Source organism: Setaria viridis, chromosome 1 (genome assembly GCF_005286985.2).
Source record: "Setaria viridis chromosome 1, Setaria_viridis_v4.0, whole genome shotgun sequence".
Lineage (NCBI taxonomy): Eukaryota > Viridiplantae > Streptophyta > Magnoliopsida > Poales > Poaceae > Setaria > Setaria viridis.
Window position 1 is genome coordinate 29,569,673 of NC_048263.2, and position 16,033 is coordinate 29,585,705.

The window sequence follows — 16,033 nt, forward strand, 5'->3', positions numbered from 1 at the left end:
AATAAACTAGCGGCCGGTGGCCAGCCATGTTGGTAAATTGCCGATCAACATGTCTAATCGGGAGGCCGGCCCTCCCTAATAAGCTAACCGACCACCCCAATGATCATGCCCTTCGCCCGTTCATCATCAAAAGCTCATCATTTTTGGCGCCAACCCTCCCCATGTGCGACCCAAAATAAACCTCTTCGTTGTCACCTCCATGCAACTTTCAAAACATTTCAAGATTGGCCGGTGCAGCACAGTAATACTGCCTCCATCCTAAATTATAAGACGTTTTAGCTTTATTAGATTTACAGACTTTGTTATGCACTTAGATATACCCTACGTCTAGATGCATGATAATATTTGTGCATATAGAAAAGTCAAAACGACCTTTAATTTGGGATGGAGGAAGTATATAATATAATGGCAACATGCATACGCCAATCCTTGTCTGTTTTTTTTTCTAAAAACTTTTTTTTGGGTCCTACACTTTGGACTTTTCAGAGATTGCATTGCATGCCTCTGCCTCGCTGTTGGGCTCCTCGGTCCTGGACTTTAAACAGGCGCACGCTTCTAAAGCCAGCCAGGCTGCTAGGCCCTCTGCAACGGCCTCTCCTCGTCCTATATATTCACACGCATACACGCACAAGAGCCTTGGCACTAGAACTGCAACAACTCCTCCATAGACCATAGCACAACAGCCAGCCATTGAAGCAAAGAAACCTGCAGCTGCTCTACTTCCGCAGCCATGATCAAGCTGAGGTACTCCAAGAGGCTCTTCAAGAGGAGCCCCTCGTCGTCGAAGCAGGCGGCCGCTTGTGGCGGCGGCAATGGCAGCGCGGCCGGGGCCGGCGGTGCCGAGCAGATAGAGTGGGAGGTGAGGCCGGGAGGGATGCTGGTGCAGAAGAGGGATGGGAAGGGCGGCGAGGAGGTGATCGTGGTCAGGGTCTCCACCGGCTTCTCCTGGCATGATGTGTCCATCGGAGCCACCTCCACTTTTGGTGAGTACGCATTTCTCCAATCTGATGACTCCTCTCTCCGATTCATTTCACTTTTCGCATGCGTATTTGATTTCTTTTTGTAGTTTGTTCTTGGAACCTGATTTGACATAGTTTTCTTCTTGGCAGAGTTTCCATCACTCTAGCCTCCAGTGATATGTCTGTTGCTTTTACTTCTAGTATTTTTTTTCTAGTTTCCATCACAAAGGTTTATTCAACTTTCCCCTTATTCCTTAGAAAAGAGAAAGGAGGAGGAGGAGAAGAAGAAAACTTCATTTCCCCTTCGCATTAGTGAGTGCAGTTGTTTGGTAGGCGTTGGATGCAGTTAAGACCTTTGAACTGTCAAGTACAGCAGCGTCCCTGTAGTAAACTTTTTCTATGCAAAATGCGTCTATGGACAGCTCTCAGCTCTGCTCCCAAATTTACTCCTTCCTTGGCCACAAAAATTCATAACGGAGCCAAATAGTAAACTGTAAGCCGACATGTGCTGCATCTTCTTCAGCAGTACAGTACTTCTACTCCAGAAGTCTGAAGTCTCACCGTATCTGTACAAGCAATGCTGACGCAAAGACACTTAAAAAGTCCACTCCCTAACGTGGGCGTACACATTTATTCATGGCTGCCCCCGGCACTGCCAGCTCATGCTCATGCTCATGCATGCAATTGCAGATTGCAGTTGCAGGCATCTAACCATCTGTCAACATGCCTGAGAATCAGCCAAAATTGCACACATGTTGGAACCTTCATCAATTTTCTTTTCCATCGTTTTGTAAATGATGTGTGCACTGAAAGTTTGAATTTCATTTCAAAATATATATGCCCCTATTTGGTTGTCCTCTACTTAACAAACTTCTTTTCTGAAATTTCAGGGGAGCTGAAGGTAATGCTGTCCATGCTGACTGGTCTAGAGCCCAGGGAGCAGAGGCTGCTGTTCAGGGGCAAGGAGAGGGAGGACACCGACCACCTCCACATGGTTGGGGTGAGGGACAAGGACAAGGTCCTCCTCCTCGAGGACCCTGCCCTCAAGGACATGAAGCTCCGGGCCCTCGCAGCCCAAGTCGTGCCGAGCCCGTGCCAGCCCTTTATCCAAGTGTAGCCCGGCCCGGCCCAGCCCATCACCGTTCTAACTATCACTACTGCTTATTACTAGATTATAAACCGTACTATTTAGTCCAGCGTGAAGGTAATTTTAATTTCTGGAAGGTTTTTTTATATCCGGAATCCGAGGGGTTTGTCCTCCAAACCCCTCTTAGTCCACTCTTAGTGCCACTCCAAGGAAGGGTTAAGGGTCCCTGAAGGTGAGAGTGAGAGAGCCTTTTTATCATGTACTCTAGTTAGTTGCAAGCGTCAGCCATGGTGGTGGCTGTGGTCTTGTGACGTGATGTGTTATGCCTAGTGTTGGGCTTTTTTTTTATGGTCCCTACTACTTTGGTCGTTTCTCATTCCAACAATCCAGCATGGGTCATGGATATGAATGAGAAAGATTGTATGTATCTTGTGTTCCTGCTCCCAATGAATGGATGAAACCAAGTGTTCGTCCCCCTTTCCATGATGGATGGTGCTCCTTTTGTTGATCTTTGAGGTTTGTGATTGCGATGTCCGCATGTGGAGAGCGAATCATAGCGATGCGTCAGGTTCAAGAAAAGGAACCTAAAGATGTGCAAGATCGTAGCAATAAGGCTGGACAATGTGATCCATTCCTTTTGTGATCAGGTTCAAGAAAAAGGAACCTAAGATGTGCCATGGATGTGCTGTGGACGTGGTGGTTGGCGCTTGAGATTTCATATCAAGTTCTTTGGACTGCAGTGACTGTGAGCTGAGAGTACAGATTGCTCGCTGATGTGTTCCCCATTTACAGACAGAGGCAACCTTCAGCTGCATGCTTGTCAGCATCAATGCAGAAATGCAGAGAGGTGCTTGGCTTCAGAAAGAAGGGATTAGTACAGAGCTCGCAGCAGATTGTAACACCCTAATTTTCAACTTTTACAATTTAATAAAATTTGTTAGAAATTAAATGCATGTGTCTAAGGATTTTAAGGTTGCAATTAAATTTTCTTAGGCATCTAAATCTTTTTCAAAATAAATTAATGAATCATAGGAGTTCATTGTTGCATTCATGGTGGTGCATTATTTTTGGCTGCTTGAATTCGAATTTGTGTTTAAATTCATTTGTTTGATTCTTTTAAACAAATAGAAACCCTCTTCTTTTCCCTCCCTTCTTTCTCTCCCTTTCGGCCTACTCCTTCTTCCAGCCAAGCTTGGCCCATCGCTCCACTCCCCCTCCACAACCGTAGCGCAACGCCTGCAGCAGCCCAACAGGCGGCCCGTCTTTGCCTCCGCGCTGGCCCGCTCTCACACCACGTCAGCTGCCTCCGCCTCAGCCCAGCTTCCGCGTCGGCCCAGCTCCTGCGTTGTTCATCCGCTCTCCCGCTGACGCTCGAGATCCACTTGTCATCTTCCTCCTCCGCACCACCCACGTCGCAACCGACTCGGGTTCGTTTCCGAGCCGGCCGCGCCGCCCTCCGCGTTGCTCCACTTGGCCTGCACGCCAAAGGTGCCCCTCCGGGCTATATAAACAGCTGTCGCGCGCACCCCCGTGACCCCCACCAAACCCTAGCGCCCCGCCTCAAGCTCCCCAGCGTCGCTGCCACCTCCCCGTCATCAATGACACCGCCCGGGGATCCGCAAGGAGGTGAGGAGGCTGCCCGTGGGGTTTTTGTGCGCTATCGTGGTTTGCTCCGCACGGACACGCTCGCCGGAGCTACCGCCTCTCCACCGTGTCACCTCACCGAGCCTTGCGCCACCGCTGCCGCGTAACCCACCCCGACGATACCCTAGCCGTGTTCACCGTGTGCTCCTCGTTCTCCTGGGCTAGATCCCATTGAGAACCGAGCCCAAACGCTCGATTTCGAGTCATTCCCGGCGAGTCGCCACCGCCGTCGCCCGCGCGCCGCCGACTTAGTTCCAAATGACCGTATCCCTTAGATCTAGATCCGATGGCTCGGATCGGATCTGACACGGTCAATACAGGTCAACTCCCACACCGTACCGTGCTTTTTGCTAAAGAGTCCCTGGGTTTTCTGGTTTTTGCACCCGAGACCCATCGCAATTCAAAAGTAATTAGATCTAGGTTCTTTTTCATCCGTTTCATAGCCCCTGAGGTTTTGCAAAATAGTGCCCGCCATCCTAGCCTTGCTCTTTTGCACATTAAACCTTCAGTTGTGTATTTATGTTTTAGCCCTCGGTTTCTTCAAGTTAACCCCTAGAAGTCTAGTTTTCTTACAGACAGGCTCTTACACCTTGTTTAGTGCATATCTTTAACGTCTTAGATCCGTTTTAAGTGCTTCTTGCATCTATGAGTTCATTTTTATGCATAGATTAGTTTTACGATCTTGTTTTTCTCTGTTGCTACTGTTTGGTGTACTCTTTTCTTATTTTATTCCTTTGCTTGCTTGTATGTGCTCGTGTGCTTTGAAGACTACGAGCAGCTGGAACAAGTCCAGGAAGGCAAGTCGTGCCCTTATCACAACTTGAACCTATGAAACTTCTATTTTCATGTTCAATAACACTTATGCTATGCACTTTAAGATATAAATATGATGGGTCCTAATTAAAGAGTGGTCAGTTTTATTCCCTGTACCTTGATCAATCTGAATCTTGATCAATCTGGGTTTACATAATGTTAGGTAGTTCATGCTTAGTTGCTCAACTTGGTTATGGTGGTATTAATGAACCAATATTTAAACTTATTTTATTTATATTATACCTTTCAGTAATACAAGAATACCATGCTTAATTGAAACATGGAGCGACCACCCAGAAAAATAGTATAACCACAAAACTATATGGCTCTGGTCTTGGCTAATTAATTAGAAACTCTAGTTTGTGGTAGCTTTACCTGAAAGGGGCAAGAGGGGGAGACAGTAGTTGGTGTATAACCCGGCCCTCTGACTGATCTGCTCTATGGTAGCTTCGCAGTTGGAGAGAGGTTTATGCATTACGTTGATCATAAAACCTTAGTGAGCTATCTGGAATCTTTGCAAAGGCCTCGTAGCGTCCCTTTTCAATCACACCTAGAAAGTGTGGTATTATGTCTAGTCCGCACAACATGGTTGAGTCTAAAGTTCTTTGGAACTTTGATTCGATTTGTGGGTAAAGATGTGCAATCTCGGCAGAGTGTAAAACTGATCGATCAGCCGTGTTCACGGTTAAGAATGGCCTGGACCCTCACATAATTAAATTATCGAAAGTCAAATTAAATTGATGTGATTTATTTCTGTTATGTTTATTTATGTTTACGTTAAACGTGGGTGGTATAAAGTTATACTTAGTAAATGCTAATAAAACTTGACCAACCAATTAAAATGATGAATTGCTATTAAACCTTAGCCTATCCTTGAATGGTCTTACACTACACATTCCTCACGCTTGCTGAGTACCAAGCATAAGTGTACTCACTCTTACTAAAACCGCTGCTCAGAACAAGTCAATGTTGTGGAGGTTATACTCAGAACAAGTCAACGTTGTGGAGGTTCTTCAAGTTTGGGAGGAGTTCTAGGTGTAAGTGTTTCTCCAATCAACTGCCCGTGGAGTCGCCGTTTTCATTGAAGATCCGCTGCGATAATAAATACTCTTTCTGCTATTCAGTTTAAAAAACTATCAGTCATGTAATAATTATATACTCTCTCTACGTTATGATATTATCTTTTTTATTCACTGAAGTCGTCGCATGTGTGTAATTTGATCCTGGCGCACATGTGATTCATGCATATGGTTTTGCCTTAAAAATCGGGTGTGATTGATGGAGAATCCATAACCATATCTGTTCCACAACCGCACCTAGGATTAAGAAATGAGCCGAGTTCATGCTTGCAAGTCTAAACAGCGAGAGGTAGAGGGACAGACTGAAAGTTTCTAGAGAAGGAAGTGCCAAATTATCTGAACCCCGGAGCTAGGAACGGATGCTTACAGCCAACAGTTCAGTAACCCCTTTGCCAGCTTGTGTAACTGTGTCAGCGTCTAATCTTCTCGATCTGCTCATGGGTCGATGTGATTGTGATGTCCGCATGGAGAATGAATCATCGTATAACGCTTCAGGTTCAAGAAAAGCAAGTTTACGACGGGAAAATTCCAGCCTAACTGTCCTTTTTTTTACTGTGGCGGCTGATGTGGTCTTTGGTGGTTGAGATTTCAGATCAGGAGCACTGGACTGCAGGAAGCCGAGTGCAAATCGGTCGCCGGTTTGTTCCCCATTTGCAGACAGCGGCAACCTGCAGCTGCTTGCTCAAACTCACCTCCTTTCGGGCTTGGATTGTCAGCACCAATGCAAAGTAGAGAGGCTGTTTGGCTTCACGAGAAAGGAACTCGTACGAGGCCTGATGAAGATGGAGCTTGTCACTTATCAGCTTGCTGTTCCACCCACAAGTAACCAAATATACATTTTTTTTTCAGAAAATTAGTTCCATCGCAGTAAAGATCAAGACATTGATGCTTGAAAATCCAAATGGTAAAAGAATGCCACTATGCCTGTATGCCAGTAGCGCCGGCACTTTGGACGACGGCCATGTAGACATGTTACCTGACAACTGAAAGGATATGTTCTTTTGACTTAAGTGGATCATTCAGTCTTAGAACCATGATCAAGATGTAGACAGGAAACTCTGACATGCTTGTTAGTGCACGATAAGGTTCCCTCTAGTCCCGACGCAGAAGTTGTTGACCTTGACCCTGCGAAAGCGCTCATAATCGGTAATGATCAGATTCAGACCAAGACCAGGGCCATGCTGTGCTTCTTGCAAGAGGGAGCAACGATCTGGTCAGTCTGTCTGACAGGCAGCCATTATCCCCCGGCAGCGGCAGGACGCTGCCCTTTCTGACCTTTCGAGGAGGCTGGGAGTTCTTTTGCATTGCTTCTTTCTTGGGCCCTGCCGTTCTCCGTGGAGAAGATCAAGGCCTGATACTCGCATGCGGCATGCCCTGTGCCTTGACTTCCTTTCGCGACTACCGCTGGAACGACGAACGATCACGCGCGCCGGCATGGAGCCACGCGCCGCACGCGTGACCCGTGGAGTCGTGGACCATGGTCGCTTCGCCTGTTGCAATTCCGGCGAGTTCCAATCGCCGGCAAGCACCCACACGCACACTCGATGAACACAAGTGGACGCAGGTTTTGCGCTGCAAAAAGAACGGCAGCGTTTTCTGTATGTATTATAACCTTTTAAATAGAAAGCCAACTAGCTAACTAATCTCCCTACAGGCCTACAAGCGCGGCGAGCCGATCAACAGGCGTGCCATCCCACGTCCACACGAACCCGTCGCGCCACTCCCTAAAGACTCGCTCCGCACGAACGCAGCATGCGTCAAGCTCCTACACACTCGCTCCACCATGACACCGTGGTGAGCTTGTTCAACGGAAAAAACGGAAACAACGGATACCACAGGATTACAAGTAACATCGCCTGCCTGAGCCATGGCCGCGCGTCGCACGCGGGGCGCCTCCTCTCCCCGCCTGTCCCTAGCCCGTGTAAGGCTGTAAACAGTGGCCGCAACACGGAGGCGGGGTGGTCGGCGACTCGGCGTGCCCCGCGGCGGCGGCGGCTGTCCCTGACTCGCTGTCCGGAATCGCCCTGCCCACCTCGATTGGGCCTTGGGCTACGTGGGCTTGACGCGCGGTAGCCTGCCTGGTTTGGAGGGTGTCAGAGCCCAGTAACGGCCCGCCACTAGGAAAACAGCCCAGTTTCAGTTTTCTTTTGAGTTTTGGGCATCAAATTCGAGAAGGAAAAATTGGCGACATAACTGCACTCCCCATTCGACATTTTGAGTGAGGACAAAATGAATATTGCACCAACCGATTTCACATAATAGGATATTTTACTAGAAATTATGAGGAAATCAAGCACCCAATCGTGATGGTTTGCCCTAAAGATGTTTATAAATCATGCGGAACACCCAAACACGTGCTAATATTTCATTCCCAATTTGGATATTTGAAGTTTGAACCGATCCAGATCTAGAAATATTTTGAGACCATTGCTACAGGTATTCAAGTACAACAGCGCCTGCCTTTCTGCCTACTGAACACCAGTCATCTCCCTCCCTCTGTCTCCTTCAGTCCTTCCCACTGCCATAGTGCCATGTGTTTGCCCAACGAGGCAAAGACAAGTGAAAAACGCATCTGGTCGACGCCGACCACTCGCTCCTTCCGTTCCTCCTCCTCCTGCGGTCCTGCCTTCCTGCCTGCCCCGCCTGCGGCAGCTGCAGAGCCCCCGGCTCTGCTCCGCTCGCCAGCAGCACCAACCTGCACTCCACCAGCAAAGCGAGCTCCTCTTTACTCCCCCAAAATCTCTGAATAAACAATCGCGCAAGCAACCTCGCTCCACCGGCCTCCCGCAAGTTCGTTCTCAGGAGTCAGGTCCCAGCCCACCCAGCATTTGACAGCGCGAGGCGGTTCCCATTCAGGTGCGCTTTTTCTTGGTTACTTTTCTTGCATCCCTTTCGTTTTTTTTCTTTCTTTCTTTTGTTTAGTTAACAGCCCATAACCACCGGCAATCCAATCTCCAGGCCCGGTTCTTTGCGGTTCCTCAGTTCTTGCCTCTCTGGTCTTGATGAGGTCCCTTTTATTGCTGCATTAGCTTAACCGTTCGGGCATCCACATTGTTCTCTTCCCGTTTTGCACAGTCTGGAGTGGACGGCTTTCATTGGATTCGAAAGAAGGTAGTGAGATTGTGAGAGGCCTTCGACCAAGGTTGGCAATGGAGGCAGGGATTTGGGTATCTGTTTGGAGCTTCTTCAAGTTCCTGCCTTTCTTCTTTGCGCTTCTCCTCCTGGGAATCATCAAAGGTGGACAGAACGTTTGTTCTATTTGCATTCTTCTCCCCTTCTTTGTGCAATAAAAGTATGGATTGGAATTGTATTGGAGGATGGTTTCATATAGTTCTGTCCTTGTTTCACAAATTCAATCAATCAGTTCATGTGATGTGTTGCATTTGCTAGTTTTCTGTGAAGAATGGATGCTTGTACTGATTTTTTTTCTCGAAAATGCTGGATGCTGGTTCTGATGCTTGGTTAAACCATTGCTGTAGGCTGCAGTAATGATGGAATCAGGTTGCATAGATGCTCATATCACGAGTGAATTAGTCCTTTTATGAGTTGATGTACAGTGTCGTTTGATAATAATGGAGGAAGTGGAGTAGTACATGTTATTTGGTTAGGACAGGTATATGATGGGACCCAAGTGAGGAATGCCATTGTTTTACTGGCATAGCGTATTGACTTTGTGAGCATGAACCGATTGCCCTGGTCCATTTTTCTTGCATTTACAGATTTATTCATGCTGCATCTTTTACTTACTATTAGTGCAGTTCTGCTTGATGTGGGGCGTAGAGCCATAAACTGATTTCTGCAGTAGTTGCAACTGGAATTTCTAGTGATGTAATGAAATGTGTGTACATGAGATTTTGGAAGTTTTTTTTAAAGAAAAAACAGATTTTGGAAGTTGTTGAGAGGTTAAATGTCTGCTAAGTCTAGAAATCCACAGTGCTCTGATGGTAAATATTAATACCTGGCTACATTTTGATGGATTGGTTTACTACTTGGTAATTTTGTTGATCTCTGTTATTATTGGTATTTAGATTCATGCTATTCTTGCCAATCCAGGTGCTTTGTTTGGCCCATGGGCATGGCTCGTCATGACAATTGGAATTTCTGCGCTCATTCTGGGCTTGTGGCCTATGCATGTGATTTGGACATATTACTGCATTATCAGGTAGCGCTTGCAGTTTTTCAGCCCTGGAAGAGAAGTCATGCAAGTTGGTTTATTTGGATATGCTGACCACCTTTTTATGAAAGCAGAACCAAGATGGTAGGACCGGTCATAAAGCTGCTGCTTCTTATTGCTGTAACTGTGATTTTGGTTCTATGGCTAATAATTGGCATCATGGGAAGCATCCTCGCTGGTTTCGCTTATGGCTTTCTGGCACCAGCAATGGCTACATTCGATGCAGTTGGGAAAGGAAAAGAAAAGCCACTTGTTCACTGTTTTTTGGTAAAACTTATCTGCAATGGTTTCACTCTGATACCAGCTTCGTTTGTACTTCACCTGTTTAACATGGCTAGCTAACTTGCAACACAGGATGGAACATGGAACACTATCACAGGAAGCTGTACAGTAGTCAGGGACATGAAAGACGTGTTGTTGCACTCATATTTTTCAATCATGGATGAAGTTCGTCTTCATGCACCTCCAGATGGCAAGCCATATGAAATAAGGTCTACTTTCTATTATTGTTCAGCCTTTTCCATTCTTCCTGATAAGAATAAGATCATAACTTCTCTGCTGTCTGCGCTGCTCCCTGATTCTGAGTCAATTTAGCTGTCTAATAATGGAACATTTTGATTGTTTGTTATCTTGGTCAGCTTTTCTTACACATCTAGAACAGTTCAGGTTGACAATGAAATACACAATTATTTCATGCTTGTGAACTCGTTTTGGATAGAAATGATATGGGGGATTGCTCCATGCAAATTGAAGTTCGCTATCCTTTAAATCCTGATATTATCGTTAATATTTAAACAGCCTTGTAGTGATTTTATTTTAGTTGAAGAATTCTCTATTACACAAGGAAAATAATTAATTTTACATCCCCAGATTGCTTCACATTCCTGGTGCAATACTTGCTGCTGCTTGTGGACTTGTAGTGGATGCCATAATGTTCACACTAATTGCCTTGTACAAGTTCCCCGTTATGCTTTTCAAAGGATGGAAGCGGTTGATTGAAGATCTTATTGGCAGAGAAGGACCTTTTCTTGAGACAGCTTGTGTGCCATTTGCTGGTCTTGCTATTCTTCTCTGGCCATTTGCAGTTATAGGAGCTTTTCTAGCCTCCATTATCTGCAGTGTTCCTTTTGGCACATATGCTGCTGTGGTGGTTTATCAGGTATCGACAATCTTTTTGGACTGGCAATGAAAATTTTGATTCTAGTATAAAGCTAGTATCGTTTAACCTGTTAGATGTGGAGGCAAGAAGCTTACAGTGGCAATCTTGTTCCTGTGCCAGGAATCCTCACTTTTCTTGGGACTGTCTTATGTAATATCATCAGTATCCATCTTTGATGAATATACAAATGATGTACTTGACATGGCACCAGGATCTTGTTTTCCTAGGTATAAATGGTGTATTCTTTATTAAAATGTTGTCCTTAAATTGTACATTTGGGAATGCAAGTTACTTAAAATTTCACCTTCCATGGTTAGGTTTAAATATCAGAAAGATGAAGCTTCCTCCCATGGTGGTTCGCTCTCAAGGCCCGCTTCATTCAAGGACAAGCATGATGGAAAGAAAGCGCCACAGCGTGTTACATCATTTAAAAGTAGCTTTGATGAGTTCAATCCATTCAAGGTGATCTTTTTCTGGAAAATCGAAAAGAAATTTCACTGCATTCCCAATAAATAAGAATCTTAATACTGGCACTCCATTTAGAATTTACAGATTATAGTATGATATTCTATAATCTTATTTACTTGAAAGCGTGCTATGATTCTTTGGTATTTGAAAAATTGTGCAGTATAACTGATTTAAAAGTGCTGTTTAGTTGCTAGATCACCTGTTCATAGAGTGTAAGCACTATGGCAAGGATCTGGTCGCTGAAGGGGTGATAACCCCAAAAGATATAGAAGGAACAAAGGCAGGCAAAGTCAGCACTGGGGTACTTAATTTTGGTTTACCGGCATATGTTATCCTTAAGGCACTCCTCCGATCTGCAAAAGCTAATTCTGATGGTCTGGTTCTAAGTGAGTAAGAGTTGCTTTCTTCATCACTAAAAGAGGTTTATGGTGACTTTCCTTGACCTTCGAGGCTTTGCTGTCAAATATGCAGGTGATGGATCTGAGATAACGTCTGATAATAGGCCTAAGAGTAAATTTTTCGAGTGGTTTTTCGACCCTCTGATGGTCATCAAAGATCAAATCAAAGCTGAGAACTTCACAGAAGAAGAGGAAGCATACCTTGAGAAGCAAGTACTCTTGATCAGCGATCCTAAGCGTGTCAAGGAGAATCTCATTCGGCTGCCATCGTTGAGCGAGCAAAAACAAGCAGAAATAGGAGCATTTGCCCGGAGGTACTTCCATTCATCATTTTCTTTCAGTTACTAAAGCCAATGCAATCCCTTGCTGATTCTGTTGATCCTACTGCAAGGTTGCAAGGAATCACAAAGTCAATATCAAGGTACCCTACAGCCAAGCGCCGTTTTGATGTCCTTGTGAAATCTCTCTCGGAGGAGCTTGCGAGGACTATGGGTGGCAGTCAGTCTGCCAATGGATCTCAAGTCCGGAAGACGAGAAGCGGTATTGTCCGAATGCTTAGCCAGAGCTCCCTAGGGAAGACAACAGGCATCCGGGGCGATGATCATGAGGCCCAGATAACAGGCGATGTTAACACTGAATGATATTTTGGAAAAAGAAAGCTTTCAACTGAAAAATTAGTGGGAAAAGGAGTTTTCTCCTATGCCCTTTTTGGGCTATTTTTGCTAACTTTGTACAAAGAGGCAAAGCGCCGACGCTGGTGTAGTGCTGTATGAAGGGTTGACCCCAATACTTCTCTTGGATTAGTTGTTGTTGTCTGGACATACAAATACGATGCAGTGATACCCTGTATAACTGTATTTTCTAGAAAGCAATACCGTCAGTAAGGTGTGCACGTTGGCTCATTCCTGTGACTAGGTGCTGTTGCATGTTTGTGTTCAGGCTTCGGCGTGTTTGCCCATGAAATGATCATCCGGAGCTATCTTTACTTCTTTAGTTTCCACAAGAGCAGAAAAACCTTAACAATCCCTACGCAAATGAGAGGCTACGACTGTAAGAGGTAGTTCGAATCATACGAAGAATAAGAGTTTTATTGTGAGAATCCCTACGCTGACAGCGGCACGAGCGAAGGCGTCCACGGCTGGAACCTGGAACCATGGAGGAAGATCTCCAGGTCCTGGATGCCATCTTTGTCCCCACGTTCAGGTGCAAATGTTCTTCGTGTGACACGACATCACTGACAGCCGTAGCAGGACACGAAGCATTTGTAAAATCACCCAGCGAGCTCTGTCCTGTGCAGTGCAGGAGGGAAGCGCCAACCGATACTGCTCCACCAACCGCGGCGCGTGATTCGGTCACGAGGTGGAATCAGGCTCATCTGCTCGCCGCCGCCGATGGGCATCCCATCCCGTCGCATCCATCTGCTCGTCAGGGAAGGATAGGTAGATCGATCGACCGGCAGATGCTGTCCTTGGCGCGGCGGCCGGTCTCCGCCGCCGTGCCCGCGGGCAACCTCCTCGGCATCCATCTATTCCAGTGCCCCGTACGTCCTCTCTCTTCCTTCCTTCCTCTCCCCCTTATCCTATCTCCATTTGGGGCCCTCCTCCTCGACTGACTAGTGACAGCGACCGAATCAAAATGGCCAGGACACCGTGGGCATCGTCGCCAAGCTGTCCGAGTGCATCGCCTCCCGCGGCGGCAACATACACAGCGTCGATGTCTTCGTCCCCGACGACAAGCACGTCTTCTACTCCCGCAGGTCAGTCAGATACTCCAGAACGTGTCGAAATGACCTTCTTCAGTTGCCTAAACCATGTGTGGCTTTCCAGTGAATTCACGTACAACCCAAAGCTGTGGCCGCGGGACGAGCTGCACAAAGATTTCCTCAACCTGTCCCATTGCTTCGGTGCGCAGAGGTCGACCGTACGAGTGCCTGATCTTGACCCCAAATACAAGATCTCGGTCCTTGCTTCAAAGCAGGTTCGTCAGTTTCGCATCGCTGCCTTTGGTACAGTGTAGCTTCTGCTGAGAAACTGCTCAGGCTTCAGGCACAGTGTACCATATTCCAAGCTATATATGCAATGTCTCTTCATGTCCTTTTGTTTTTGATAAGCATCTATCTTCCCCTCTCCTTCCAGGACCATTGCTTGTTTGATTTGTTGTATAGATGGCAAGAAGGCAGGCTTCCAGTTGACATTAGTTGTGTCATAAGGTGAAGGCGATATCTGGCCCCTATTTTCTCCTTATCAGAAAACGTCACTCCTCAGTCACACATGCTTCTATTTTTCCACTGCAGCAACCATGATAGACCAGAAGATAATCATGTGCAACGATTTCTTCAGAGGCATGGTATTCCATATCACTACTTACCGACCACATCTGGGAACAAAAGGGAGCAAGAGATACTAGAATTGATTGAAGGCACAGATTTTGTTGTGCTGGCAAGATATATGCAGGTAAAATTATGGTTTTGCTATTTTTTTCCTTATCTTAAGAATGGCAAAAAAAAATGGGACCAGGAACACCACAGAGCATACAAAACTGAGACTGACACTTATATAATCTATAGAGATTCTGTCTTTATTTTTTGAGGCACAATACTAAAATCTAGCTAGCTGTTAGTGTTAGGGACTCCCAGTCTGTTTCATTTGTCTATTCCTCACTGAGCTGATGCAATCAGAATTCAATTTTGCAATATAGTTGATAATAAGCTATGCATATTTCAAGATCATGTCCCTGTTCTTTTCATCTCCATGTGTGATCATCCAATCTCCAGTAGGTGCATAGACTCTGTAAGGTTAACATTTACTACAGGCTTTTTTCATCTATATATCTGTGACATATCATTTTCCCTTGCAGATACTGTCAGAAAGCTTTTTAAAATCATATGGTAAAGATATTATTAATATTCATCATGGCCTTCTTCCCTCATTTAAGGGAGGGCATCCTTCTAGACAGGTATCAAAGTTATCAGATCTGAGTTGTGAACCTAATCTGAAATGTTAATAAGTATTATCTTTCAGGCCTTCAATGCTGGGGTAAAGTTGATCGGTGCAACTAGCCATTTTGTCACTACCGAACTTGATGCTGGGCCAATAATTGAGCAAATGGTATTCATACTTTTCACGTAACAGTTAACCTAAGTATCGAATTGATGGATCACAATTCACATCACATCATCAGTTGAAATTGGTTGTCAATGTTTAATACGGAATCGTCTTTGGCAAACAGTTAGTTGTTGGAATTCCTTTTATTTTAGCGTAAACCCTAGGGGCTCAATTAGCATTGCCTTCATTTAATCCTACATTCCTACTATAATGCCTGACCACTTTCACATCGGAACTGTGCACCATTTATTGTGTTGCGATTCACACGTGTGAAATTATAGTAAACCAATGTGCTTTTAATCTTGACAATTTCTAGCAGGAAATCGGATATTTAGTCTTTCTGTCTTTGTTTTGCTGCTATACAGGTTGAGCGAGTTTCTCACAGAGACACACTACAGAGTTTTGTTGTGAAGTCTGAGAACCTTGAGAAGCAATGCCTAGCAGAGGCTATTAAGTCATACTGCGAGCTCCGTGTCCTTCCATATGAACTGAAGAAAACTGTTGTATTCTGAGCTAATTTTTCTTACAGATTGGTGTGATGTGTATTATTTTTCACAAAATAAGCAAAATGATTAAATTTTTCTGTATCTGCGCAATCGCTCGCTAGCTTTTTGTGATGATGCATGTTTTACTCTGGTTTGGTATGATGAGCGTACTTGAGCAGTAGCAACAAATTATTCATTGGACACTTGGGTTCATGGTAAGCATATATAAAAGCGCATGACAAGAAAACAGTTTAGAGTTACTGCATAGTACACAGATAAGGCAACGCAGCAGCCTCTTCTGCATTTGCTCAAAGGTATTTCCATCCATCACTCATTTTCAGTTAATAAACAAAAATATGTCCTTTCTGATTCTGTTGATTCTATAGCCAAATGCCTTTTCGACACCCTAGTGAAGGCACTCTCGGAAGAGCTTGCGGGGACGATGGGTGGCAAACAGGCCGCCGCAGCTCCTCCTGGATGAGTTGTTGTTTTTTATGATCATGAGGCTCAGTTGGCAAGTGATGCTCACATTGCAAGATAGTTATGAAACAGTATTAAACTGAAAACACCAGTGAAGCTAAGTTCTTTTCGGGGCTATTTTTGCTGACCTTTGTAGAAAGAGCTGACTCTGCTGTATAAAGAGTTAGCCTCAACCATCCTGGA

General features: G+C 45.3%; 3 protein-coding genes and 1 long non-coding RNA gene across 6 annotated transcripts; 3 read left to right on the forward strand and 1 right to left on the reverse strand.

Annotated features, from left to right (window-relative positions):
• The first annotated feature begins 587 nt into the window (after window positions 1-587).
• LOC117839500 (BAG family molecular chaperone regulator 3) lies at window positions 588-2,532 on the forward strand. The gene is made up of 2 exons (XM_034719876.2): window positions 588-983; window positions 1,850-2,532. Exons 1-2 carry the CDS (start codon window positions 731-733, stop codon window positions 2,074-2,076), a joined length of 480 nt encoding a protein of 159 aa, XP_034575767.1. The 5' UTR covers window positions 588-730; the 3' UTR covers window positions 2,077-2,532.
• A 5,533-nt stretch (window positions 2,533-8,065) lies between these two features.
• Window positions 8,066-12,683, forward strand: LOC117860352 (uncharacterized membrane protein At3g27390). Of its 2 annotated transcripts, none has more exons than XM_034743634.2 (11): window positions 8,066-8,438; window positions 8,541-8,819; window positions 9,636-9,744; window positions 9,831-10,023; window positions 10,111-10,247; window positions 10,627-10,915; window positions 11,036-11,142; window positions 11,233-11,377; window positions 11,571-11,769; window positions 11,855-12,095; window positions 12,173-12,683. In XM_034743634.2, exons 2-11 carry the CDS (start codon window positions 8,732-8,734, stop codon window positions 12,420-12,422), a joined length of 1,758 nt encoding a protein of 585 aa, XP_034599525.1. In that variant the 5' UTR covers window positions 8,066-8,438; window positions 8,541-8,731; the 3' UTR covers window positions 12,423-12,683. The 2 variants fall into 2 exon arrangements, with proteins under 2 accessions (XP_034599525.1, XP_034599532.1); XM_034743641.2 differs by having other exon boundaries at window positions 8,658-8,819.
• A 75-nt stretch (window positions 12,684-12,758) lies between these two features.
• Window positions 12,759-13,016, reverse strand: LOC117860393 (uncharacterized). The gene is made up of 2 exons (XR_004641482.2): window positions 12,888-13,016; window positions 12,759-12,807 (listed from the first exon to the last, which is right to left on the reverse strand). It is a non-coding gene; the product is annotated as an uncharacterized lncRNA (long non-coding RNA).
• On the forward strand, window positions 12,832-15,472 carry LOC117860368 (formyltetrahydrofolate deformylase 1, mitochondrial). Of its 2 annotated transcripts, none has more exons than XM_034743648.2 (8): window positions 12,832-13,321; window positions 13,404-13,537; window positions 13,608-13,758; window positions 13,917-13,990; window positions 14,075-14,234; window positions 14,638-14,736; window positions 14,802-14,888; window positions 15,251-15,472. In XM_034743648.2, the coding sequence occupies exons 1-8, from the start codon at window positions 12,935-12,937 to the stop codon at window positions 15,395-15,397; spliced, it is 1,239 nt and encodes a 412-aa protein (XP_034599539.1). In that variant the 5' UTR covers window positions 12,832-12,934; the 3' UTR covers window positions 15,398-15,472. The 2 variants fall into 2 exon arrangements, with proteins under 2 accessions (XP_034599539.1, XP_034599544.1); XM_034743653.2 differs by having other exon boundaries at window positions 12,849-13,321; window positions 13,425-13,537.
• Window positions 15,473-16,033: the final 561 nt, after the last annotated feature.

Excerpts from the sequence above, each read along its gene's own strand:
- LOC117839500 (XM_034719876.2), top strand. The coding sequence starts at position 731 with ATGATCAAGCTGAGGTACTCCAAGAGGCTCTTCAAGAGGAGCCCCTCG. Across the intron at positions 984-1,849 it reads CGGAGCCACCTCCACTTTTG|GGGAGCTGAAGGTAATGCTG; the intron begins GTGAGTACGCAT and ends CTGAAATTTCAG.
- LOC117860352 (XM_034743634.2), top strand. The coding sequence starts at position 8,732 with ATGGAGGCAGGGATTTGGGTATCTGTTTGGAGCTTCTTCAAGTTCCTG. Across the intron at positions 10,024-10,110 it reads CACTTGTTCACTGTTTTTTG|GATGGAACATGGAACACTAT; the intron begins GTAAAACTTATC and ends CTTGCAACACAG. Across the intron at positions 10,916-11,035 it reads CTGCTGTGGTGGTTTATCAG|GAATCCTCACTTTTCTTGGG; the intron begins GTATCGACAATC and ends TTCCTGTGCCAG.
- LOC117860368 (XM_034743648.2), top strand. The coding sequence starts at position 12,935 with ATGGAGGAAGATCTCCAGGTCCTGGATGCCATCTTTGTCCCCACGTTC. Across the intron at positions 13,759-13,916 it reads CGGTCCTTGCTTCAAAGCAG|GACCATTGCTTGTTTGATTT; the intron begins GTTCGTCAGTTT and ends CTCTCCTTCCAG. Across the intron at positions 14,889-15,250 it reads GGCCAATAATTGAGCAAATG|GTTGAGCGAGTTTCTCACAG; the intron begins GTATTCATACTT and ends GCTGCTATACAG.